Genomic DNA, 23,765 nt, shown 5'->3' with positions numbered 1-23,765 from the left:
TCAAAACATTGCGGGAAGCAAGTGCAGCTCGTGAATGCGGCAAACAGGTATTTAGCAATTAAATTTTGAATGTATTTGTTTAGCCAGTAACTTTGAATTTACAGTATACATTTTATACAACAATCTGTAGCCAACAATAATTGTAATCGTTTGATGTATAGATATGCTTATGTCATCGTTTGGAATTCAAAGTTATCGCGCTTGTATGCCACAGTTGCTTTCATTGTGGTTCGAAATTGCGGCAAAAGCTTCGGCATCGATTTTAGCTCTCGCCGCCACTAGCCAAAGATTATATCCGGCTAATAGGAAAGTGTCAGCTTTGTGTCATACACAGCCGATCCTTCTCTCTGATAGTCTTCACTGCATCTCCTACGTAGTCCAAAATATGAAGGAGTTTGACATTGGTGCTGATTGTGTCGCGGTTTCGAGTTGGAACTTTATTTATGGAACGATTTTTTATAACCACAGTAATACCCCGATTACATTTCGAAGAAATGCATGAGCCAAATAGTTGCAAATGGCTGTAATTTCAGAATAATTGCAAATAAAACTAAATTTCCTACTCGTTCCTTTCAAATTTTGGCAGTGGTAAGCTTTTTCCGAGAGGAAAATAAAGTTTTTGTTGCAAGCTACGACTCACTTGCGAGTGAAAAAAAGCAAACTTTATCACTTTGCTAGTTCATGAGCTGAATCATAGGTGTCGCGTTACTAATTTTGGTTTTGCCGCAAATCGCCAATGGAATGAACTGTGTTTACTTTCGACAAGTTTTGATTCGAGCCAACAACATCCAGCCATAACTCTCCGAGCTCTCGATCGAAGTAGTTCGTTTTCTGGTGCTGTGCATAAAGTGAACAAGAATATATATTGACAGTGAAGGTCAACTATTGTTTGAGGCAGTCTTTGTTCGCCGGTGCCCAGGCTGGTGAAGTGAATACCAGAATTGCCGGACACGCCGCTATATAAGCTAAGTATTATTTTTCTTTCTTTCGTTTCCCTTTCCCCGATCGGTCTACTTTTCCCTTTCCCCTGAATACAAGTTTCATCTCTCGTTTACACCACGTGCTATCCTCGTGCCTAAATGGCCGAGGGCGAAGGAACATTGGATGGGAATGATATTCCCATGGATTTACCGGATAAACCCGATATTACTCCCTCCCCTGATTCCCCCAGTCCTCCCCGTATTAAAACATACCCAGCCAATTCAAATGGACCCTGGGTGGTGTATTTCCGGCCCAACACGAAATCGCCCAATATTCTAGAAATATCACGGGAGCTGACTGCTAACTACCCGACCGTAGCTCAGATAACACGTGTTCGAGCTAATAAGATACGCGTTATAGTAAATGACCTCGATCAGGCAAACCAGATTGCTCGCAGCGAGCGTTTTACGAAACAATTCAGAGTGTATGTGCCTTGTAGGGCAGTGGAGATCGATGGAATAGTCGCCGAACCGGGTCTAAAGTGCGAAGACCTGTTGAAGTACGGGGTTGGCTGCTTTAAGGACCCTTCACTTCAAAAGGTGAAGATTCTGGAATGCAAGCAATTGTATTCCGCAAAAACAGAAAATGATAAGACGACTTATTCTCCGTCAGACTCGATTCGGGTGACTTTCTCCGGGTCTGCTCTTCCCAACTATGTCCTCCTGGATAGGGTTCGCTTACCCGTTCGCCTGTTTGTACCGCGGGTAATGAACTGCAGCAATTGCAAGCAACTGGGCCACACAGCCACTTATTGTGGCAATAAAAAACGGTGCGGCAAATGCGAGGGAGAGCATGAGGATGACGCTTGCGGTGGAGAAACTGAGAAGTGTATTTACTGCGGGGGCCCTCCGCATGCTCTTAAGTCATGCCCGGTGTACAAGCAGCGCGGGGATAAAATTAAGCGCTCCCTTAAGGATCGCTCGAGGCACTCTTATGCAGAAATGCTAAAGAATGCTTCGCCATCTGTCCCTTCCGAAAATTCCTTTGCTCTTTTGGCTGGCGTTGAGCAAGAATCTGACGACCCACAAGAGGGAACATCATTGGTTAACCCAGGGGAATACAGGAAGGATTAGAAATCTAGCCTCCCCTACATTGCCTCGTAAGGGTGCCAAGGTGTCGTCCACTCAGAGTGCGCCATCTACAACCAATAAATCCAACGGAAGTGATGCACAAAAGCCAAAGCAATTTGCTCCAGGACTTGGAAATATTAATTCTACCAAGGAGTACCCACCACTTCCAGGGACACCAAAAACCCCAAGTGTCCCCTTTTCTCAAACAGATACTCAGTCCAGTAGCGGACTAATGAAATTTTCTGACATAGTGGACTTAATTTTCACAGCTTTCAATGTTACTGATCCTCTTAAAAGCCTTCTGACACGTTTTCTCCCTATAGTGCAAACATTTTTGAAGCAGTTGACTGCTAAATGGCTCCTCCTTGCAGCGATCGTATCCTTCGATGGCTAAGTCATCGAACGAGGTCACCGATTCGATCACTGTTCTACAGTGGAACAGCAGAAGTATCCTCCCGAAAATCGATTCCTTTAAATTTTTACTAAATAGTTTAAAATGTGATGCTTTCGCATTATGTGAAACTTGGTTAACTTCCGATATAAATCTCAACTTCCACGACTTTAATATAATTCGTCTGGATCGAGAAAACCCCTATGGAGGAGTACTTTTGGGGATCAAAAAGTGCTATTCTTTCAACCGAATTAACCTCCCTTCGACACCAGGCATTGAAATTGTCGCTTGTCAAGTTCTAATCAAACCTTTGCATTGCTTCAATCTACATTACTCCTAGAGCCTCGGTAGGGCACCGAACGCTTTGTAATATCACGGAATCCTTACCGGCACCGCGGCTAGTTCTGGGAGACTTTAACTCGCACGGTACGGTATGGGGTTGTCTTCATGATGATAATAGATCAACATTAATCCAAGATCTTTGCGACAATTTCAACATGACCATCTTAAACACGGGAGAAATGACGCGGATTCCTACACCACCAGCACGCGCAAGCGCGTTGGATTTATCGCTATGCTCGACATCGCTATAGTTAGATTGCAGGTGGAAGGTGATCCCTGATCACCACGGTAGCGATCATTTTCCTATCGTAATTTCTCGTATGACCTCACACGGAACATTGATTGGAAGAGTTACGCGACCGCGATATCCGTTAAAATCGAATCCACTCAAGAACTTCCTCCGGAGGAAGAGTACAGGTTTTGGCTGGCTTGGTTCTCGACAGTGCGAATCAAGCTCAGACTAAACCAGTACCCAGCGCGAATACCCATGGACGGTCTCCCACCCTGTGGTGGGATAGAGTGCTCAGAGCTGTACGCGGAAAAGTCCACTGCATATAAAGCCTTCCGGGAAGACGGGTTACCCGCTAGCTATCAGCAGTACGCGTCGCTAGAAAGGCGAATGAAGAGTTTAATAAAAGCCAAAAAACGCAGTTATTGGCGCCGGTTCGTCGACGGGTTAACGAGAGAAACAGCGATGAGCACTCTTTGGGGTACGGCTCGACGTATGCGTAACCGTAATAGTACCAACGAGAACGTGGAATATTCAAACCGTTGGATATTCGATTTTGCCAAAAAGGTTTGTCCGGATTCCGCCCCGGCACAGAAGATCTACCGCACCGCGTCCCCTCCCGATACCGCGAACGAAACACCGTTTTCGATGGTGGAGTTTTCACTTGCTCTCTTGTCATGCAACAATAACGCCCCAGGGTTAGACAGAATCAAATTCAACTTGCTGAAGAATCTGCCTGACACTGCAAAAAGGCGCTTGCTGAACATATTTAACAAGTTTCTTGAGGGTAACATTGTCCCTCATGACTGGAGGCAAGTGAAGATAATCGCCATTCAAAAACCAGGAAAACCAGCCTCCGACCACAACTCGTATCGGCCGATTGCAATGCTGTCCTGTATTCGGAAGTTGTTCGAGAAAATGATCATGTTTCGCCTCGACAATTGGGTTGAAGCAAATGGCTTACTGTCAGATACACAATTTGGCTTCCGCAAAGGCAAAGGGACGAACGATTGCCTTGCGTTGCTCTCAACAGAAATTCAAATGGCCTATGCTAGTAAAGAGCAGATGGCATCAGTTTTTCTGGATATTAAGGGGGCTTTTGACTCAGTTTCTATCAACATTCTGTCAGAGAAGCTGCACCAGCATGGTCTTTCACCAATTTTAAATAACTTTTTGCTAAACCTGTTGTCTGAAAAGCACATGCACTTTTCGCATGGCGATTTAACAACATCGCGATTTAGCTACATGGGTCTTCCCCAGGGCTCATGTCTAAGTCCCCTGCTCTACAATTTCTACGTGAATGACATTGACGATTGTCTTGCCAATTCATGCACGCTAAGGCAACTTGCAGACGACGGGGTGGTCTCTGTTACAGGGCCCAAAGCTGCCGACTTGCAAGGACCATTACAAAATACCTTGGACAATTTGTCTGCTTGGGCTCTTCAGCTGGGTATTGAGTTCTCCACGGAGAAAACTGAGTTGGTTGTTTTTTCTAGGAAGCGTGAGCCGGCGCAACTCCAGCTTCTATTAATGGGTGCAACGATCAACCAGGTTTTCACATTTAAATATCTCGGGGTCTGGTTCGACTCTAAAGGTACCTGGGGATGTCACATTAGGTATCTGAAACAGAAATGCCAACAAAGGATCAATTTTCTCCGAACAATAACTGGAACATGGTGGGGTGCTCACCCAGGAGACCTGATCAGGCTGTACAAAACAACGATATTGTCGGTGATGGAGTACGGGTGTTTCTGTTTCCGCTCCGCTGCGAACATACACTTCATCAAACTGGAGAGAATCCAGTATCGTTGCTTGCGCATTGCCTTGGGTTGCATGCACTCAACCCATACGATGAGTCTCGAAGTGCTGGCGGGCGTTCTTCCGCTAAAAAATCGATTTTGGGAACTCTCATATCGATTGCTCATCCGATGCGACATTCTGAACCCGTTGGTGATTGAAAACTTCGAGAGGCTCGTCGAGCTTAATTCTCAAACCCGATTTATGTCCTTGTACTTCGACTACATGGCACAGAGCATTAATCCTTCTACGTATACTCCCAACCGTGTTCGTTTCCTAGATACTTCTGATTCTACTGTATTCTTCGACACATCCATGAGGGAAGAGATTCGTGGAATCCCGGACCATATACGCCCTCAAGTGATCTCCAATATATTTTATAATAAATTCCGAGAAGTCGACTGTGACAAAATGTTCTACACTGACGGATCAAATCTCGATGGGTCCACTGGCTTCGGTATCTTCAACAATACTATCACCGCTTCATTCAAGCTCAATGATCCCGCTTCAGTTTACGTCGCAGAATTAGCTGCTATTCAGTGCACCCTTGGTATCATCGACACTCTGCCCACAGATCACTACTTCATCATTTCGGACAGCCTCAGCTCCATCGAGACTCTTCGTGCGATGAAGCCCAAAAAGCAATTCCCATATTTCCTGGGGAAGATACGGGAGTCCTTGTGTACGTTATCTGAAAAATCTTATCAAATTACCTTTGTTTGGGTCCCCTCTCATTGCTCTATCCCGGGCAATGAAAAGGCCAACTCATTAGCAAAGGTGGGCGCATTAAATGGTGACATATACGAAAGACCAATCTGCTTCAACGAATTTTTTAGTATTTGTCGTCAGAGGACACTCAACAGTTAGCAAACCTCGTGGAGCAATGATGAACTTGGACGATGGCTACATTCCATTATCCCAAAGGTATCAACGAAGCCTTGGTTCAGGGGGATGGATGTGGGTCGGGATTTTATTCGTGTAATGTCCCGACTTATGTCCAACCACTACACCTTGGATGCGCATTTGCGGCGTATTGGGCTTGCGGAAAGTAGTCTGTGCGCTTGTGACGAGGGCTATCACGACATCGAGCACGTTGTCTGGGTATGCGCCGGGTATTTGGACGCCAGGTCTCAGTTAAAGGATTCCCTTGGGGCCCGAGGTAGACCACCCAATGTCCCAGTCCGAGATATACTAGCAAATCGTGATTTCCCCTATATGTCCCTTATTTATACTTTCATAAAAACGATAAATATCCCAATTTAGCCCCTCTCTTTTTATTTATCGTTTTTAGAAGTTTCCTCTTGCCGTGTGGAACCGATATGCTTCAGACTGCCACTATGTAACCGCCGTCGCCCTTATCACTACGGAATCTGAAGCGAGAGCGACTCGAGGTCCGAAGGATTCCCTTTGAAGGATCCCCCGCGGGTCCGAAGAATACCATCCGCCAATCCGACCTACTAGACCGAGGCGCAAATTTGTTTCGCTGATCTCCCGTTTGCCTGAAAGTTGCAAGTTTTGCTCTTCTCTACCGGTCACCATCTACGCCTTCTCTCCCCTGTCCTTGATACAACTACTTCTACACCGATTTTGGAAATGACCAAGCATAAGTATCCGATAAAAAATCAAATTTGTATTCCGTATTCCTAGTTTTAAGATAGTTGTAATATCTACTCTTTGTTAAAACTATTGTCCCCCATCTTGTAAATAGAATTGTATCCCTAGTTTTAAAACATCTGTGAAATTTTTCATAAATATTTGTTCCCCCTTTTGTGTACCAAACTATATTGTTAGTTTTAAGATAACTGTAAATATTTCCTAAAAAACTATTACTATTGAATTCCTTGTTTTAAAATTTTTCATAAAAAAAATCTTTTGCCCCCTCTCTTATATATAGAATTTTTTTTTCTAGTCTTAAGATAGCTGTAATTTTTTTCACTTTTATAAAAAAAATATTTCAACATTGTAACCTCCTAGTTTTAAGATAATCAAAATGTAAAAACAAAAGAATTCGGCACCGCCAAGCTAACGCATTTGTGCCTATCAAATAAACGAAATGAAAAAAAAACAACATCCAGCCATGAAATATAACGTTTTTACTGTGTATTCATCGATTTTCTCGCGAGTTGTATTAAGATTTCTGACAGCTCATTTATAACCACAGATGCAAACCCTACTAAAGACCTTATGATTCAATAGCCTAACGACCTGTTCAGGGTATCATCCAAAGAATTAGTGGAATCGTTGAACTATATGGGTTAAAGTTCGTGTATATTTTTTTTTATATTAGGAAAGTCAAACCAAAGGAGTTTGGTTTGTTTTCCTCACGAAATACCTAACCTCAATCTGTTTTTGCAGCGCATTTTTTTTGCTTTCTTCACGAAACAATTCGGCACCGTTTCTTTTTTAACGGGAATAGAAAGGTCAATAGGGAAGAGCAGCTGTCATTTGACGGATTGAGAAAAGGCAGGAAAATGTAAATAAAAACGCAAAATTGTTGTGCAGTTTTTCATGAGCCAAATTTTTGTTCAAAATGATGAAGCTTATCATTTTCAGTGTTAGGTACTATTTGTTTCTATAAATACAATCTAAATCGATGCTTGAAATGAGAAGCAATGTATTTGCGATTGCGTAAACCAGCCTTGCAAGCAGTTGTTCCACAGCGTTCGTTGATTCACATCACTTTTTACTGGAATGAAAAATACGTTTCTGTTTGTTCCATTCATAATTTCAAGTTTATGGCGTTATGCTCTGGAATTTTTAGGAAAAAAAGCATCCATTACGTTGAAATAATCGCTATAATAAGGAATTGAAGAATTGAAAAATCCGACATATTCCTCACAATTGTGTTCACTTGTTCTTCTACAGCTTTGTTCATACAGCAAAAAAAGATAGATGACACACGAGGGAGCGAAAGAGACAGTGACATTTGAACAGCCCCGTCAAAACTGTTTATTGCCTGAAGCCGCCATCAAATGCCAGTAGCGCTAGCTACGCTTCAAATGTTCAAGCTGAGTGCATATCAGGAGAGTGACGACACTGTCAAAATTGGAACAATGATTATTTGTCAGTGTCATTCCAAACGAGTCAAATCCATGTATTTTGAGAGGTCGTTTGTTCGTTTGGAATATTACTGACAGATAATCATGACCGTTGTCTTCACTCTCCTTACATACACACTCTGTGTTCAAGGTCTGTTCACATGAACTGTACAACACTGTTTAAAAGTTCAGTTCAAAAGAAGTAATAATTTTTTTTTTTTTTGAAATTCGTTTATTTGACACGGCTCATAGCGGTAGCTTAACGGAGCCGTGGATCTTTTATACGTTTACAATATATGTAAAAATAAAAGATACAAACAAGACTTAATTAATTGGATCTCGTGCGCGCAACTTTTTATTGCTAGCGGAGACCTTCTTTCGCGAGGTCTGTTGGCAAACAGCTTCAGGGGGGTCATTTAATTCTCTCTTGTTTTTCACGTCCCGGTCGAAGCTGGCTTGGTGTCCGGGATCAGATGTTCTCCCTTGCTTCTTGCACTTATTGTTGATCAGTGTAAATCCGTCGTCATTGTTACTGCATTCGTTGCCGATGTTGCTTACAGTTGCTTTTGGGGTGCTGGATGATTCTTTTGCGGTTGTCATTATGCTCTGAACAGCTGCCACAAATTTGGCCACCGTTTGTGGTTCAGGCATTGGTATTGAAAACTCTGTTTTAGGTTGGTTTGCCGTAGATGAGTTGGCAATCGGTTGAGATGCATTTTCCTCTGCATCTTCCGCGCAAGGTTGTCCATGATGAGCTGTCTGATTACAATACTTGCACGTAGGAGTTTGCCCCTCATGGGTGCATAGTGTAGTTTGCATAATTGTAGTTCCGTGAGTATTGAGTTTTATTGCCAAGTAGGAGGGTATAGGCCTTTCAACCCGCATCCTCACTACAAAAACGCCGTTAGGTGTACCCGGGAAGAAGTTTCTCCAAGTATCAGGTGTAACGGATTCTACTTCTCCGTATTGCGACATGCATTTTGCAATTGGCTCAGGAGGGGTACGAGGTGATAGGTCATATAACCTTACATCTATATAATCATTCTCAATGTATACGGGAATCTTAATTCCAACGTTGTCACTTTCAACCACGTGTTTTAAATTGTTCTTCAAAACGAAACGCTCGGCTTGTGCTAACGTGTTGAATGATATTAACACTACATTGCGAAGATGATGGTACTGAAGGTACAAGACTTCCGCAAGCCTAAGTTGCATTTTTACCTTCAGAAGGTATTCCACTTCACTAAAACTCGGTCGTTTTAAACAAAATTTAAAGTCAACGACCGCAGCGTTGGGTCGGAGTAGAGCTTTTTCGTCAACTTTACTCATGATGACAAGAATAATCCGATATTTCCTTTGTTCTCGAGACAATGCACACTAGATCGAGAGGCCTGTTGTTCACTTGGCTTGATTGTACGTCTGACTGCGGCAGAAGTAGAAAGTAGACTGTAGCACAGTACCAAGAAGTAATAATTAACAATATATGAGAAATCACGCTTATTCTGGCATCGCTTCTTCTCCACAAAATCCGAACGCTTTTATCACCTGAGTACCAGTTAAGCACATCAAAATGATGTTTTTTGCAATCGATAAGTTTCAGGTCAAGTTAACAACATGGCCCGTAGCTATGTGAACGTTGATTAAAGCGCGTTCACTGTAATTTTTGGCAACTATCCGAGCCAGGAAGCCAGCTTATGTTGGCTTCACTCATTTTTCAAAGAAACGTCAAAACTTTCACTCTCTTGCATTTGAATATCTTTTGAGAGCGAAGCTGCCGGTGTTGTTCGGCATGAAACGAGTTGAAAATTATCTTATCAAACACATACGAAATCGTTCTAATAATTTAATGTCGTATATTCTTACTATACGACAATTATAATCATATCGCCGGACATCATAACTACGTTGGACCTAACTAGACCATGTTTTTATTCATAACAAAAAGTTTCAATAATGTAAACAAAGTGCAGTTTTACAGAGAGATAGGATTTTCTAGCTGCTAAGCGCTCAGTTCTTAATTTAAAAGTGTTTGTAAATATCTCTACGGGCATCAACATGAAACATACGTTTGGGGGTACGATAGGTCAAGCAATTAATTTCAATTGAAGACCAGCCATTTCCCAAAGCTCCACTGCGCAAACCATCGAATCTAGGCCGAAAGCGACGTAAAGCTGCACTTCTTACTGATTCAGTGATGCTGGAGTCTTTACAAGCTGAGCAAGCATCTACAGCTAAAAAAACAATCCCCGAAACTACCAAAAAATTTGTCGCTGGAAAAAGAAAAGAAAAAGAAGCGGCAGCAAAACGACAGAAACGGATGGAAAAAGAACGAAAATTGATTGAAAAAGAGAAGTAAAAAGAATCCAAAAAACTGCTATGAAACGCAAACATGGTCGTCTCGCAGCTAAGCATCCACGTGAGCCGGAATGCACAACTTCTATTCCACACTCTGGTGACGACGAGGATACTGAACAAGTCATTGGCAAGTACAAAACCAGACGAAACTGCCGAAATTTTTCATTCGCACTTCCTTAATTTCTTACCTGAATTACGTCAATAAATACCATTTGTTAATTATTTGTGTTATTAATTTTTAAAGTATCTGGAGTATTCATACTCCTTAAATAAAAGTAGAAATGCTGATTTTCTAGGCTTGTACATCGTTTTCTTTAGCTTCGAACAAAGTGCCCTATCGCACCCCCGGATTTTAAAAGCATCAAAAAAGTACCTTCGCCTTAATAGATGCAGCTTGAAAAATATAAGGCCAAACATAAAATCATTATTGCCAACACGTTGCCAGATGTAGAACCTTTCCAACGAGTGCTTGTTTGTCTAAATCAGTGCAAAAATACCATCGCACGAGCTCGCCAAAGAACTCTACTCTACCGAAGAAATCCACCAGTCTGATGCATGCTGTTTGTTTACACTTTTTTGCTATTTCTCTAAACCATTTGCGGTGGCGCCAATATACACGGGAAGGTCCCAATAACGAGCCCTGTGTCTATGGACCTTCGGTTCGTGACTCGATGCAGGATTGAGAGCTGACCGGGTCATCGATTCAGCATGACTACTGTTAGGTTGAAAGTAACACTTTTAAATTAGTCAAGAATAGTAATCATAATAAAAGTTTTATTTTCAAACTAAGAGTATGCGACGGTTGTTTTTTTTTGCTAAGAGCGAAAAACTCTTATTTTTACCAATATTTTTTTTCTATGTGTAGTATAGCTTTGCTAAAACTAATATGAGCTGAAGAGCTGTTCAGATGAATCGGTTCTCTTCAATGAACTGAACGGTTCGGAACCGCCCGCTGAAAAGAGCTGGTTTGCACATCTCTAATGTCGTTTTTGCTTGAAGCGAAACTGAGTCAGTTTTAACCCCAACTGCTGTCAAAATGTATGAACTGACAGCGGTTGGGATTAGAACCTGACTCAGGTGCGGTGTCAAGCACAAACGCTATACGTACAATTGTTGCTGAGAAACGAATTAGTATAGACAACAAAGAAGCAATGATGCACACATGGCAATCGTAATGCGTTCACACACGCACTGATGTTCATTTGGTGTTCGATCAACCACGTCATTTATCTGCCGTAGAGGTGATTCAAACCGCTTTCTCATTCTCCCTAGCGCGTGTGTGAATCTGTCGATGAATGCGAAATGAGCGTTTCATCCGATAGAAACGACCATTGATGGAGACTGTCGAACTTCATGTGCGTACAAGGTATAAGTACACAGGTTTGTGGCACCAGTATTCTCCTTCATGCACGAGTGCTGTCGTTGACTGTGTGCGTACACCGTACATCGTACACGGGTGTTTGAACAGAACATTGTACAGCTGTACACTGTTGGCTTGGGTTCAGTCCAGTGTTTGAGTCGAACTTGTACACTGAGGCACTGTATGTTCGAGGTTGCATGCGTGCAGGAAATTTTGTACACATGTGCAAATTTACCTTAAACCCCTTACACGTTCATTTTTTGTCTATTCTAGAGATATTGACTAAAGTGGCTTTAGAGAAGACATTAACAGAAAACACAGTCCAGTTCAGAATGCAGTCTGTTTGGTTTGTAGGGGAATGTGCCAATTTTTTCCCTGTTTCTAATGTCATCCTAGCCATTTGAAGTCGCTGGTTAGAGCAGCATCAACTATTTTTGTTCAACGCATTGCCTCAAATGGTGGTGCGATAATTACGGCATCCGATTCGAGTTTTCGTTGCGCTCACGTAAAAGATATTCACCATTCACAGATTATTGTTCTTATTTTATTGGTTCTTAGGAACGAAGCAAAGATATTGATACCAATTTATACGTATTTCATGGATTGTAGACCGAGTAATTAAAGAAATAATTCGGTATGATCCTTATTAGAGTCAAAATAAGCAAATCAATAACGTACCCCAGATAGCGAAACAGTAAAGATTTTGATATTCTATATTTCGGGGCAAGTTTGCAGTTTTACGAAAACACGGATCTAGATTCTGAGAAAATTGCCAGTTGGCCCCAATTGAAAGTATTGTGAAGTATATAGAAAAATCATCGAAAACCAGCACAAGCATTAGCTGAATGAACTTAGCTCTGACACATCATGAGCCAGAGCAACAGAATTAAGACACGGTGCAGCATCGTTCTTGTGCACGCCTGGTTGACGGAGTTGTTTTTGTCAGATGGGCTAACTGTAGCCGGAGATAATTTAGCATTCGTTGATGGTTCAACATGTGTTGGTAGTTGGACAATTAGTGGATTAATTGGAGATGGTGAAGCTGCTGTATTTGTTTTAGTTGTAGATATATTACGCAGGGTTTCTCGTAGTGCGTAGATTATTTGCAGTACTGACAAATAGGACACTGATTATTATAAGTATACAGCATGATCTAGGCACAGTTAGAGCCATAGCGCAGGGTCAGGAAGGAAGCAATAGAGTGCTTAAGTCGCATTCTAATCTCTCGAATAGCGTTTTTAATGTCCAGGAAGAAGTTCCTCCACGTATCGTATCTAATGGATATTTTTTTTTTATTCAAATCGTTTATTTGATAAGGCACGTTGCGTTAGCTTAAAGGTGCCAATTTTGTTTTGTTTTACATTTTAAATTGCTTAAAACTAGGGGATTACATATTGATTTTTTTAAAATGAAACTAATGCGATTTTATAGCTATCTTATATATCTACACAAGGGGATAATATTGTTTTCGTAAGATTAGGGGGGTCATTTAGTTTTTGTGGCAATATGGTTTGACATTTTTATCAGTGAGATTATTGAAGCAAATAATGTATAATTAAGGGGGACATTTTTTACGACTAACTTAAAACTAGGAATAACTAGAGGGCATGATTGAATTTTGTAAAGATTCGTAATTATAGTTATTTTTGTGGGTAGTAGAGTTGGGCAATTTCAATGAGATTATATAATATAATAGTTAAAACTAGAAGAGACAAGAAGAGCTAAATGCTTCGTGATGATATTGGGGGGGGGGGGGGGGGGGTAGGGGTGTTACTTCTGGGTATAAGAGTCAGGGGAGGGAGGGTAGACAAAGATGGCAGGGAGAGAAAATTATTTCAGTTTCAGGCATCGTGAGATCAACGGATGGATTACAAACTCGGGTGGCCTTCATCAGGGGAATCATGTACTGGGACGCCGGGTGGTCCTCCTCAAGATGGCAGGGGTTTTTCCAGACGATTTCGTAGTACGGCTCAGATGTGGATCGGCTACATTTCGAGTTAAGCGTGTTATGTTCGTGCCGTAGGTCCCGTGTTTGTTGGCTTATTCGATACAGATGGTTTGATACAGGTGGAAGAGCGTTCTGAGAATGATAAGGAGATAACAAGGGGCAGTTAGACTTGTATATTGATGGTTTTCACAAAGGTGTATATAAGGGACATATAGAGAACATCGCGGCTTGCCAGCACATCTCGAACCGGGACGTTGGTTGGCCTTCCTCGGGCCCGCAGGGTATCCATTAGCCAAGACCTAGCGGAACTGTACTCGGTGCACGCCCAGACAATGTGCTCGATGTCGTGATAGCCGTCGCCACAAGCGCAGATACCACTATCCACGAGCCCAATACGCCGGAGATGTGCATCCAGCGTGTAATGGTTTGCCATGAGTCGGGACATCACACGAATGAAGTCACGACCCACATCCATCCCCTTGAACCAAGGTTTCGTCGATACCTTAGGGATTATCGAATGTAGCCACCTTCCCAGCTCTCCACTGCTCCACGAAGTTTGCCAACTTTCGAGGGTTCTCTGATGAGTAATACTGAAAAATTCGCTGAAGCAAATTGGTCTTTCGTAAACGTCTCCTTCTAAGGCACCCACCTTAGCTAAGGAGTCTGCCTTCTCATTGCCCGGAATGGAGCAATGAGAAGGGACCCATACCAAGGTAATCTGGAAAGAGTTGTCAGATAAAGCACTCAGTAGCTCCCGTATTTTCCCCAAAAAATACGAGGAGTGCTTGCCTTGTTTCATCGAGCGAATAGCGTCAATGGAACTGAGGCTATCCGAAACGATGAAGTAATGGTCTGCGGGTAATGTTTCAATGACTCCAAGGGTATACTGAATGGCAGCTAGTTCTGCGGCGTAAACTGAAGCAGGGTCACTGAGTTTGTAGGAGGCGGTGAACTTTTGATTGAAAATACCGAAGCCAGTGGATCCTTCGAGGTTTGATCCGTCAGTATAGAACATCTTAGAACAGTCGACTTCTCGGAATTTATTATAAAAAATGTTTGGAACCACTTGTGGGCGTATGTGGTCCGGAATTCCACTAATCTCGTTTTTCATGGATGTGTCGAAGAAAACAGTAGATTCAGAAGTATTTATGAAATGCACACGGTTGGGATTGTAAGAAGAAGGGTTAATATTCTGCGCCATGTAGTCAAAGTACAGGGACATGAAACGGGTCTGAGAATTGAGCTCAACAAGCCTTTCGAAATTTTCAATCACGACCGGGTTCAAGATATCGCATCGAATGAGCAATCGATATGAGAGTTCCCAAAATCTATTTTTCAACGGGAGAACGCCCGACAGCACTTCGAGACTCATCGTATGGGTCGACTGCATGCACCCTAAGGCGATACGCAAACAACGATACTGAATTCTTTCGAGTTTGATGAAATGTATGTTCGCGGCGGATCGAAAGCAGAAGCATCCGTATTCCAGTACCGACAGTATCGTTGTTTGATACAACCTAATTAGGTCTCCTGGGTGGGCACCCCACCATGTTCCGGTTATTGTACGAAGAAAGTTGATCCTTTGTTGGCATTTCTGTTTCAGATACCGAATATGGCATCCCCAAGTACCTTTCGAGTCGAACCAGACCCCTAGATATTTTACTGTGAAGACCTGAGCGATAGTTTGACCCATTAATAGAAGCTGTAGTTGTGCTGGTTCACGCTTCCTTGAAAATACAACCAGCTCAGTTTTCTCCGTGGAGAATTCGATACCCAGCTTAATAGCCCAAGCAGACAAATTGTCCAGGGTATTCTGTAATGGTCCTTGTAGATCGACAGCTTTGGGTCCCGTAACAGACACCACGCCATCGTCTGCAAGTTGCCTTAACGTGCAGGAATTGTCAAGACATTCATCAATGTCGTTGACGTAGAAATTGTATAACAGGGGGCTTAGACATGAGCCCTGGGGAAGGCCCATGTAGCTAAATCGTGATGTCGATAAGTCACCATGCGAAAAATGCATGTGCTTTTCCGACAACAAGTTTAGTAAAAAGTTGTTTAAAGTCGCTGAAAGACCATGCTGGTGCAGCTTCTCTGAAAGAATGTTGATCGAAACTGAATCAAAAGCCCCCTTTATATCTAGGAACACTGATGCCATCTGCTCTTTGCTAGCATATGCCATTTGAATTTCAGTTGAGAGCAACGCAAGACAATCGTTCGTCCCTTTGCCTTTGCGAAAGCCAAATTGTGTATCTGACAGTAAGCCATTTGCTTCGACCCAATTGTCGAGGCGGGATAGGATCATTTTCTCGAACAACTTCCGGATACAGGATAGCATTGCGATCGGACGGTACGAATTGTGGTCGGAGGCTGGTTTTCCTGGTTTTTGGATGGCGATGACCTTCACTTGTCTCCAATCGAGTGGGACAATGTTAGCCTCGAGAAACTTATTAAATAAGTTCAACAAGCGTCTCTTGGCAGAGTCAGGCAGATTCTTCAACAAGTTGAATTTGATTCTGTCTGGCCCCGGAGCTTTATTGTTACACGACAAGAGAGCAAGTGAGAACTCCACCATCGAAAAAGGTGTTTCGTTCGCGCTATCGTGAGGAGACGCGGCGCGGTAAATCTTCTGTGCCGGGGCGGAATCCGGACAAACCTTCTTGGCGAAATTGAATATCCAACGGTTTGAATATTCCACGCTCTCATTAGTACTGTTTCGATTTCGCATACGTCGGGCTGTTCCCCAAAGAGTGCTCATCGATGTTTCTCTCGTTAATCCGTCGACGAACCGGCGCCAATAACCGCGTTTTTTGGCTTTCATCAAACTCTTCATTCGCTTGTCTAACGTCGCGTACTGTCGAAAACTAGCGGGTAACCCGTCGTTCCGGAAGGTCTTAAACGCGGCGGCCTTCTCTGCGTACACGTCTGAGCACTCTTTATCCCACCAGGGATTGGGAGAACGTTTTTGTATGTTCGCGCCGGGTACTGGCTTAGTCTGAGCTTGATTCGCGCTGTCGAGAATCAAGCCAGCCAAAAAGCTGTACTCTTCCTCCGGAGGAAGTTCTTGGGTAGATTCGATGTTGTCGGATATCGCGGCAGCATAGCTCTTCCAATCGATATTTCGTGTGAGGTCATACGAAATATTGATTGATTTCAATGGCCTTGAACCGTTATTGATTGAGACTACAATCGGCAGATGGTCGCTGCCGTGGGGATCAGGAATTACCTTCCACGTGCAATTTAACCGCAGCGATGTTGAGCAAAGGGACAAGTCTAAGGCGCTCGGGCGCGCTGGAGGAGCAGGAATCCGTGTCATTTCACCCGTGTTTAAAATTGTCAAATTGAAGTTATCGCAAAGATCCTGAATTAAGGAAGACCGGTTATCATCATAGAGGCAACCCCATGCTGTACCGTGAGAGTTAAAGTCTCCTAAAACTAGTCGCGGTGCTGGCAGGGATTCTAAGATGTCTTGTAGCCGTCGGTGCCCAACCGCGGTGTTGGGGGGAATATATATGGAAGCTATGCAAAGGCTTTTGCCTTTGGTTGTTACTTGACAAGCGACAACTTCAATACCTGTTATCGAGGGAAGGTTAATTCTGTAGAAGGAATAGCACTTTTTGATCCCCAAAAGCACTCCTCCATAGGGGGTGTCTCGATCCAGGCGAATAATATTAAAGTCGTGGAAGTTGAGATCTATGTCGGAAGTTAACCAAGTTTCACATAATGCAAATGCATCACAACTCAAATTATTTATTAAAATTTTGAAGGAATCGATTTTCGGGATGATACTTCTGCAATTCCACTGTAGAACAGTGATCAAATCCGTGACCTCGTTCGATGAGTTAGCCATCGAAGGATACAATCGCTGAAAGGAGGGGCCATTTAGCAGTCAACTGCTTCAAAAATGTTCTTACTGTAGGGAGAAAAGCTAACATAAGACTTTTAATAGGATCAGTAATATTGAAAGTTTTTATTATCCAGTCCACTATGTCCGAGAGTTTTATAATTCCAGTGCTGTGATTACTCTCGAACTGAAACAAAGGAACACTTGGGATTTTTGATGTTCCTGGAAGTGCTGGGAACTCCTTCTCTGAGCTTAATCCTCCGAGACCAGGAGCTAATTGCTTCGGTTTGGTTGCAACACTTCCAATAGATGTGACTTTCGGAGCCCCCTCAAGGGACACCTTCTGGCCTTTACAAGGAACTTTACGAGAGGAAGTGTTCCTCCTCTTCCTATAAATTCTAGGCACCCTAGTAGATGTTCCCTCTTGTGGGTTACCAGCCTCGCCCTCGTCAGGAGGCAAGTGAGTATAGATGTTTGCTGAGGATGGTGGCGTAGCATTCTTTAACATTTCTGCGAAAGAATGTTTGGATCGTCCCGCAAGGGAACGTTTCAGTTTATCCCCGCGTAGTTTGTACGCGGGACATGCCGAGATATCATGCAGACTCTCCGCACAGTAAGGACACTTTTCGGCTTGCTTACTGCACGAATCATCCAGATGATTCTCCCCGCATTTTCCACAGCGGGCCTTATTACTACAATGGGTGGCTGTGTGACCCAATTGTTTACACTTTGTGCAATTCATGACCCGCGGCACAAACAGACGCACAGGCAGACGAACCTTGTGCAAGAGGACGAAATTTGGCAAAGCGGTACCAGCGAAGGTCACCCGATAAGAGTTTGATTGGGGGTACGTTTTTGAACCATCCCCCGCAACTACTACTGAGTGCAAACGTTTGCACTCAAGTATTTTAACTGGCTGAAGTAAGCGGTCTCTGAATCGGCCAACCCCGTACTTCAGCAGATCCTCGCACGTCAAACTCTCATCGGTTACGACGCCTTCGGATTGTACTCTTACAGCCGGAATATACACGTTATAATCCCGCGTAAAGTGCTCACAGCAAGCAATATCGTTTGCCTGCTTTGAGTTGGCTAGCAACACCCTTATCTTGTCCGAGCGGACCTTTGAAATTTCGGTCACAGCCGAGAACCGTTCCGTCAGGTCTCTAGAAATCTGAAGAAGATTCAGTGATTTAGTCTTGGGCCGAAAGAAGACCACAAATGGACCAGTTGAGAGTTCTGGATAGCATTTGGGCCGGGGGGGAGCCTTAGAAGTTGAACCCGATTCAACTTCCATTTGACCATCCGGAGAGGGAACCATAGAAAACGTCAACGCACGGGGTCAGCGCCCGCGGAGACGGAAGAAAGCAATAAATGTGTTACAAAAGACAAAAACCACTTAGCTTTAAACTGGTGTCCAACGACGAACCGATCCAGCTTATACAGCTGGCTATTGTTTAATCCTCACACGCGAACAAAAGACTGAGGACCGAACCGAACTGGCAAAATAACCTTGAATGCGGATTAAAACTATTCTTTATCGCCTCACACAGCACTACGGACTAGAAAAAACAACCTCTGACTCGATGGAGAGCTCGAAAACGAATGTATCTAATGGATAGAACTCCTCGGTGTTGCAACATGAGCAGTCGAATGGTGCTATCCGTTGTATGCGGAGACAGATCATGTAGTCGTACCTCGATTGCGTTATCTTTATAATACACGGGAATCTTGACTCTAACATTGTCACACTCAACATGTTGTTAACGAAAATAAATTGATTTCTATGTAACATTGCGTACATGGTGAAACTGGATAATCATCATTCAGCAATCGCTCAACATTTTATCGTTCAACAATCGCTCAACTTCTCGTATGAGTGGTCTAACTTTTGAAACATTTGAGCAGTGCAAACACGCCGCAATGAAATAGTATTCTCTTCACTATCACTGAAGCTCATCTCGATCGATAGAATCTTCACTGCTGAAACGAGAATAGCGCTACTTGACTTCCCTATCACAGAAACGAGAAGAACAATATTTGAATTTCTATGACGCAGAGCACATGTACCTAACGCGAGTGGTTAACAGTATATTTCTCCGGTTTGCTAGTCGTGAGAGATGTCTTCACTGGATGGAATCCGACTGGGGGATATCCTTTGTATTTTTATTTTATTTCTTTTACATTGTATAGTCTACCGTCAAATTATACCTTTTCTGCATGAAAGACCCTTGGCTCAGTTGAATTAACGCATAGAGCTCTGTCAATTATACGAAATTATTGTAAAAGAAATAAACTAGCATTTTTATATAAGCAATGATTTTGAAGGAAAATTACTTCATTTGGAAAGCTTGAATATAAATCCGAAGTGGTTTTTGTAGAAACAAAGCAGAATTTAGGACTACACATCATTTTATAATGCCATTATCTCATATTCTCTATTCGGAGGTACGAGGCGCGCAATCGGGTCCACAGTTATAGTAGGCACCATACCAATCGGAAGGATAATTTAAAAATTCATTAAATGAAACAACTTGATCGAGAACCTAGCACAGCTGCCATTCCGACAGGAAAGGAACAAAAAAAAATCCCAATCACTTTAGAACTGGAAACTGTATCTCACATTCACCTCGCAGGGCCCACATTTCCGGGAAATCGGAAACACCACTCTAGACATCCTTCGAACGGCATCCAGTCCCCCCGACAGGCAGCCAGCAGTGCATTAAGGATTTCCTTTCCATTCCTAAATTTAATTTTGAATGAATTTACCGGAAGAACGCTTCCATCAACGCAACGAACGGTTCGCTTTCATCTCCGACTCTCGTGTTCCGTTTTTGCCGTTCGAAAATTACGAGAAAAACCTTCGGATGCCTTCATGTTCCCACTTATCGTTGGGGCAGCCGGTTGGATATATGTTCGTATCTTGGTTGAAGAAATGAAACGAGAGAGTAGAAGGAAAAAAAACAGTTCCAACTAGAGAAACCCAAATTTTCGTTCTTTTTTTTGTGCTGATTCTGTTGCTGCTGGTGTCGTTCCATTCGGATCGGGGGGAAAAAGTGCTAATCCTTGTCTATCCTTTTTGGCTCTTCACACTGTGTAAGCCAACGCGTTCGTATTTCACATCCATAAGGATGATACTTCTGCGAAGGTTTTCCTCCGTCGCTTATCATAACACGTGAACGATAAAGGGGTGGAATGGACAAACACCGCGTGAATACTAATGCCAGACAGAAGTTATCCTGTTTTTTTTCGGTTGGTGTTTGTCAGTGAAACCATGCGTGCGTGGGAAATTTGGTGCGATAAAAGGGATCTTACCTTCAACTAGAAGTGCAACAACCCACAGCAAAATCCAAGGATCAAACCAGCAGCGCATCATACCGCCTACTGCCAGTGTCATTTTTTTGTGTTTCGTCGCTCGCTAATCCTCTACTCTGCTGATGGCTAACTTAAAACATAAACCGGGAAGAGGTTCACTATCGAATCTGTACCATACAATTTTACGTTACGGCTTATCACAAGTCTCACAACAGGCCGCAGATATACTGCTTCGCATCCATTTTTCAGCACCACTTTTCCGGAGGCGAGTGAATAGAAATCCTGCAAGTGACAGCTGTTTCTCGCCGCCGAGCATACTTCATGGTTTTTTGGGTGATTCCGTCCGTACGAAGAATCGACTAGTCTTATTATTTTGGCTACCGCTGCAAAAAAGAAATGCTAGGACTCGCCTCTGCGTAGTCTTGGGCGTGGTACTTTTCTTTATTCTCGCAGCTTGACACCGTTCTACCGTATAGATACCACCGACGACGACGACGACGAGAACGACGGCGACGAAAACGGCAACGAATAACGGATGATTGGGTCGTGAGAGGCTGTGAAGGTGACAGAAGAACGATGACGACACCAGTAGACGCCACGAAAGAATTTCTTCTCAGAACGCCCAGCGACGCACTTTAGCAGGGTGGAAAACCGGCCGTCATACGCAAGGATTCGGTTGCAACTAAAATAATCGAGAGCATCCCCAGCATCTGCGTGCTGTTCGAGCCGTCCGAATCGAAGCCCGCAGTCATCGTGGGAGAGAGCGAGAATATTGTCAATTCGTCATCATCATTGGCATCATCGCAGTCGTCATCAACGTCGTGGAGCATCGGAGTAACACTTTCTCTCAGGGAGCGGCTTTCTCCCGGCAAAAAAAACCATCAAGCAGAGTGAAAGTTGTTACAACCCGCGAGAGACGACCGATCCCGATAACACTGCCAGCCAGTGAACGAACAAAAAACCCGGAGAGCAAGGAAAACCGATAGAACAGAAATGAAAAATCAGAAATGACGAAAATCTTCCTGAAACATGTTCTCATTGTGTGACAGTGCAACTTTACGTATTGTTACACCTCTCCCCACTCACCCAGCCCAGCTAGAAGTAGTGAGAAGAAACGAAGCAGGCCGCGCTTCTTCGAAGCGCAGTGTGTGGTGGTGGTACCGTCTCGTCAAGGCCTCATTTCCCTGCATTACTACGTTTGTCTGTTTCTTTTTTGACTATCAAATTGTGTTTTCCACTTTCACCCAATGGTTTATTCATGCAAAGTAGGTTGGCATTTTGTATGCATATCAGCTGGGACTTGACGTTGGGGGGATCAGTGACGCGCATAGTGTCGTGCTTTTGGGCGGCAATTATCGATTTTCTAAAGTTTGTCCATTTTAGACTTTTTGATTGGTCTCATGGTATTCCCATCGGATAAGAAACTTTTGTATTATAAATACAGATAAGTCTAGAATTAGGCTTGGCAGCGATGTGACAAATTGAGTTTGCTTCTAGGTATTTCTAAGGTCGATACAGACAACCCGCAGTTGGGCAGTTTTGGGCTCTAAATGAATCCATTTAAGTAAAAATAGATCTTCATCTAATTCAGAATCCATTTGGATAAAGATAATTCAAACCCTAGGAACAATCGATTTGAACCCTTTCTAGAAATATATCTATTATATCGACTCTGCCTCATCAGTACCATAGCAGACCGACTTGGCCACCAGATAGAGGCTGATCTTATGCTCTTTAACAATCAACCGGTTAGAAGTGACGTCCCGCAAGTACGTCAGTTATGTTTGCTGACGAAAAACAGCGAAATCGGAGGGAGCTTGGCTTCAGCTAGCAAGCCAATCGCTGGTTGCAACGATTGACAGATGTCAAACACTCGTCAAAAAGAGTAGCTTAGATGCATTTGCTCACATTATTAAGTGTTGTAAGTTTCATTGTCAAAGTAAGTTTGACATCAGATTTAAACATTCAGATGCTCTTTAATTGGTTAATTGCACAACTAGCGGATGACCAACTAAAAAGAGTTCCAGTTAAAAGGTGTCCAACCAGTGAATCACAACTGTATATCTTCCAAAGCGGAAAATTGGCGACCAAGTCGGTCTGCGCGTTATTGATGAGACGAAGTTGAAACGCAAACACCTTGACTTACTAAAGTTGAGTATTGTGCACGATGGACAACTACTCTTTATACATTAAGCCATGTAGTTCTACACGAGCCATCGTACTCCTCTGCCTACGTTGAGCTATATTCAGCTCCCATCTTGATTGCGAACTACTCAGAAAGTTCTCCAGACACCTATCCCCGTTTTTCTCAGATTTAGTGTTACTCTTAGTAATTCAACGAGACTGACTGGTGGTCTGTTCGACTTGCAGAGAGGTGACGTCACTATCTGGACTAGATATAGACCCATCAACTCATGGACTGGGGACCAACGGCTTTGCTACCCTTTCCGAAAGAAGACGTGACCACAGAATTTTTTTCATTTTCTGGTTCCGTAGGTAGAATCGCCAACATGCCGGCCCCCGTTGCAACCCTCAGTTTCAACAACCAACTGAGAGCTCTCTTTGTCGATGAGAAGCATCCCAATTTCGGTGACTGTCCGCTTTTATGTTCCTGCAGCCATGTTCACGAGCACCTCGCGTACATGACCGTCTGACCCGACGATCGTTTCGGTGATGCGACCTAAAGGCAACTGTAACGATGGGGTGATGTCCTGCTTAATTTGTATAAGTTGGCCCAGCTGCACGTCTGCCGTTACTTGCATCCGTTTCAAACTTTGCTGTAACTGGCTCAAGTATGGATAAGAGTGGTCCTCCGATTGGGTAATGACTTGGTGTCAGAGCTGACGTGTCGTCTAGGGAGTCGGTCAGTGGAGCCGGAAGTTAAGAACGGATTCGGTTTGGGCTATTACGGTTAGCAGTTAATCCATGTTGGGCGCCTTGCAACCCATTATGCGATTAAAGTGGTACTTGAAGAGTTTCATATCAGCCTTCCAAAGCCCACCGAAATGTGGATACCGATCAGGTATAAAGCGGAACGTGATTCCACTAGTTGGACAGTAATTGTCCCATCGCTTGCTCTGAAACTGTTCGCGAAAGGC

At 43.3% G+C, this 23,765-nt stretch overlaps 1 protein-coding gene across 1 annotated transcript in view; it reads right to left on the bottom strand.

The window, feature by feature from the left end:
* LOC131683899 (uncharacterized) overlaps nt 1-21,338 on the bottom strand; it is a 133,542-nt gene extending 112,204 nt beyond the window's left edge. The window contains exon 1 of the mRNA XM_058966299.1: nt 20,668-21,338. Coding sequence (XP_058822282.1) covers nt 20,668-20,749 — 82 coding nt within the window. The 5' untranslated portion in view covers nt 20,750-21,338. The remainder of the gene's footprint in view (nt 1-20,667) is intronic.
* Nucleotides 21,339-23,765: the final 2,427 nt, after the last annotated feature.

The sequence above is a fragment of the Topomyia yanbarensis genome, chromosome 1 (genome assembly GCF_030247195.1).
Source record: "Topomyia yanbarensis strain Yona2022 chromosome 1, ASM3024719v1, whole genome shotgun sequence".
NCBI lineage: Eukaryota > Metazoa > Arthropoda > Insecta > Diptera > Culicidae > Topomyia > Topomyia yanbarensis.
The sequence above is the reverse complement of the archived record's forward strand: the minus strand, read 5'-3'. Positions and strand labels throughout refer to the sequence as shown.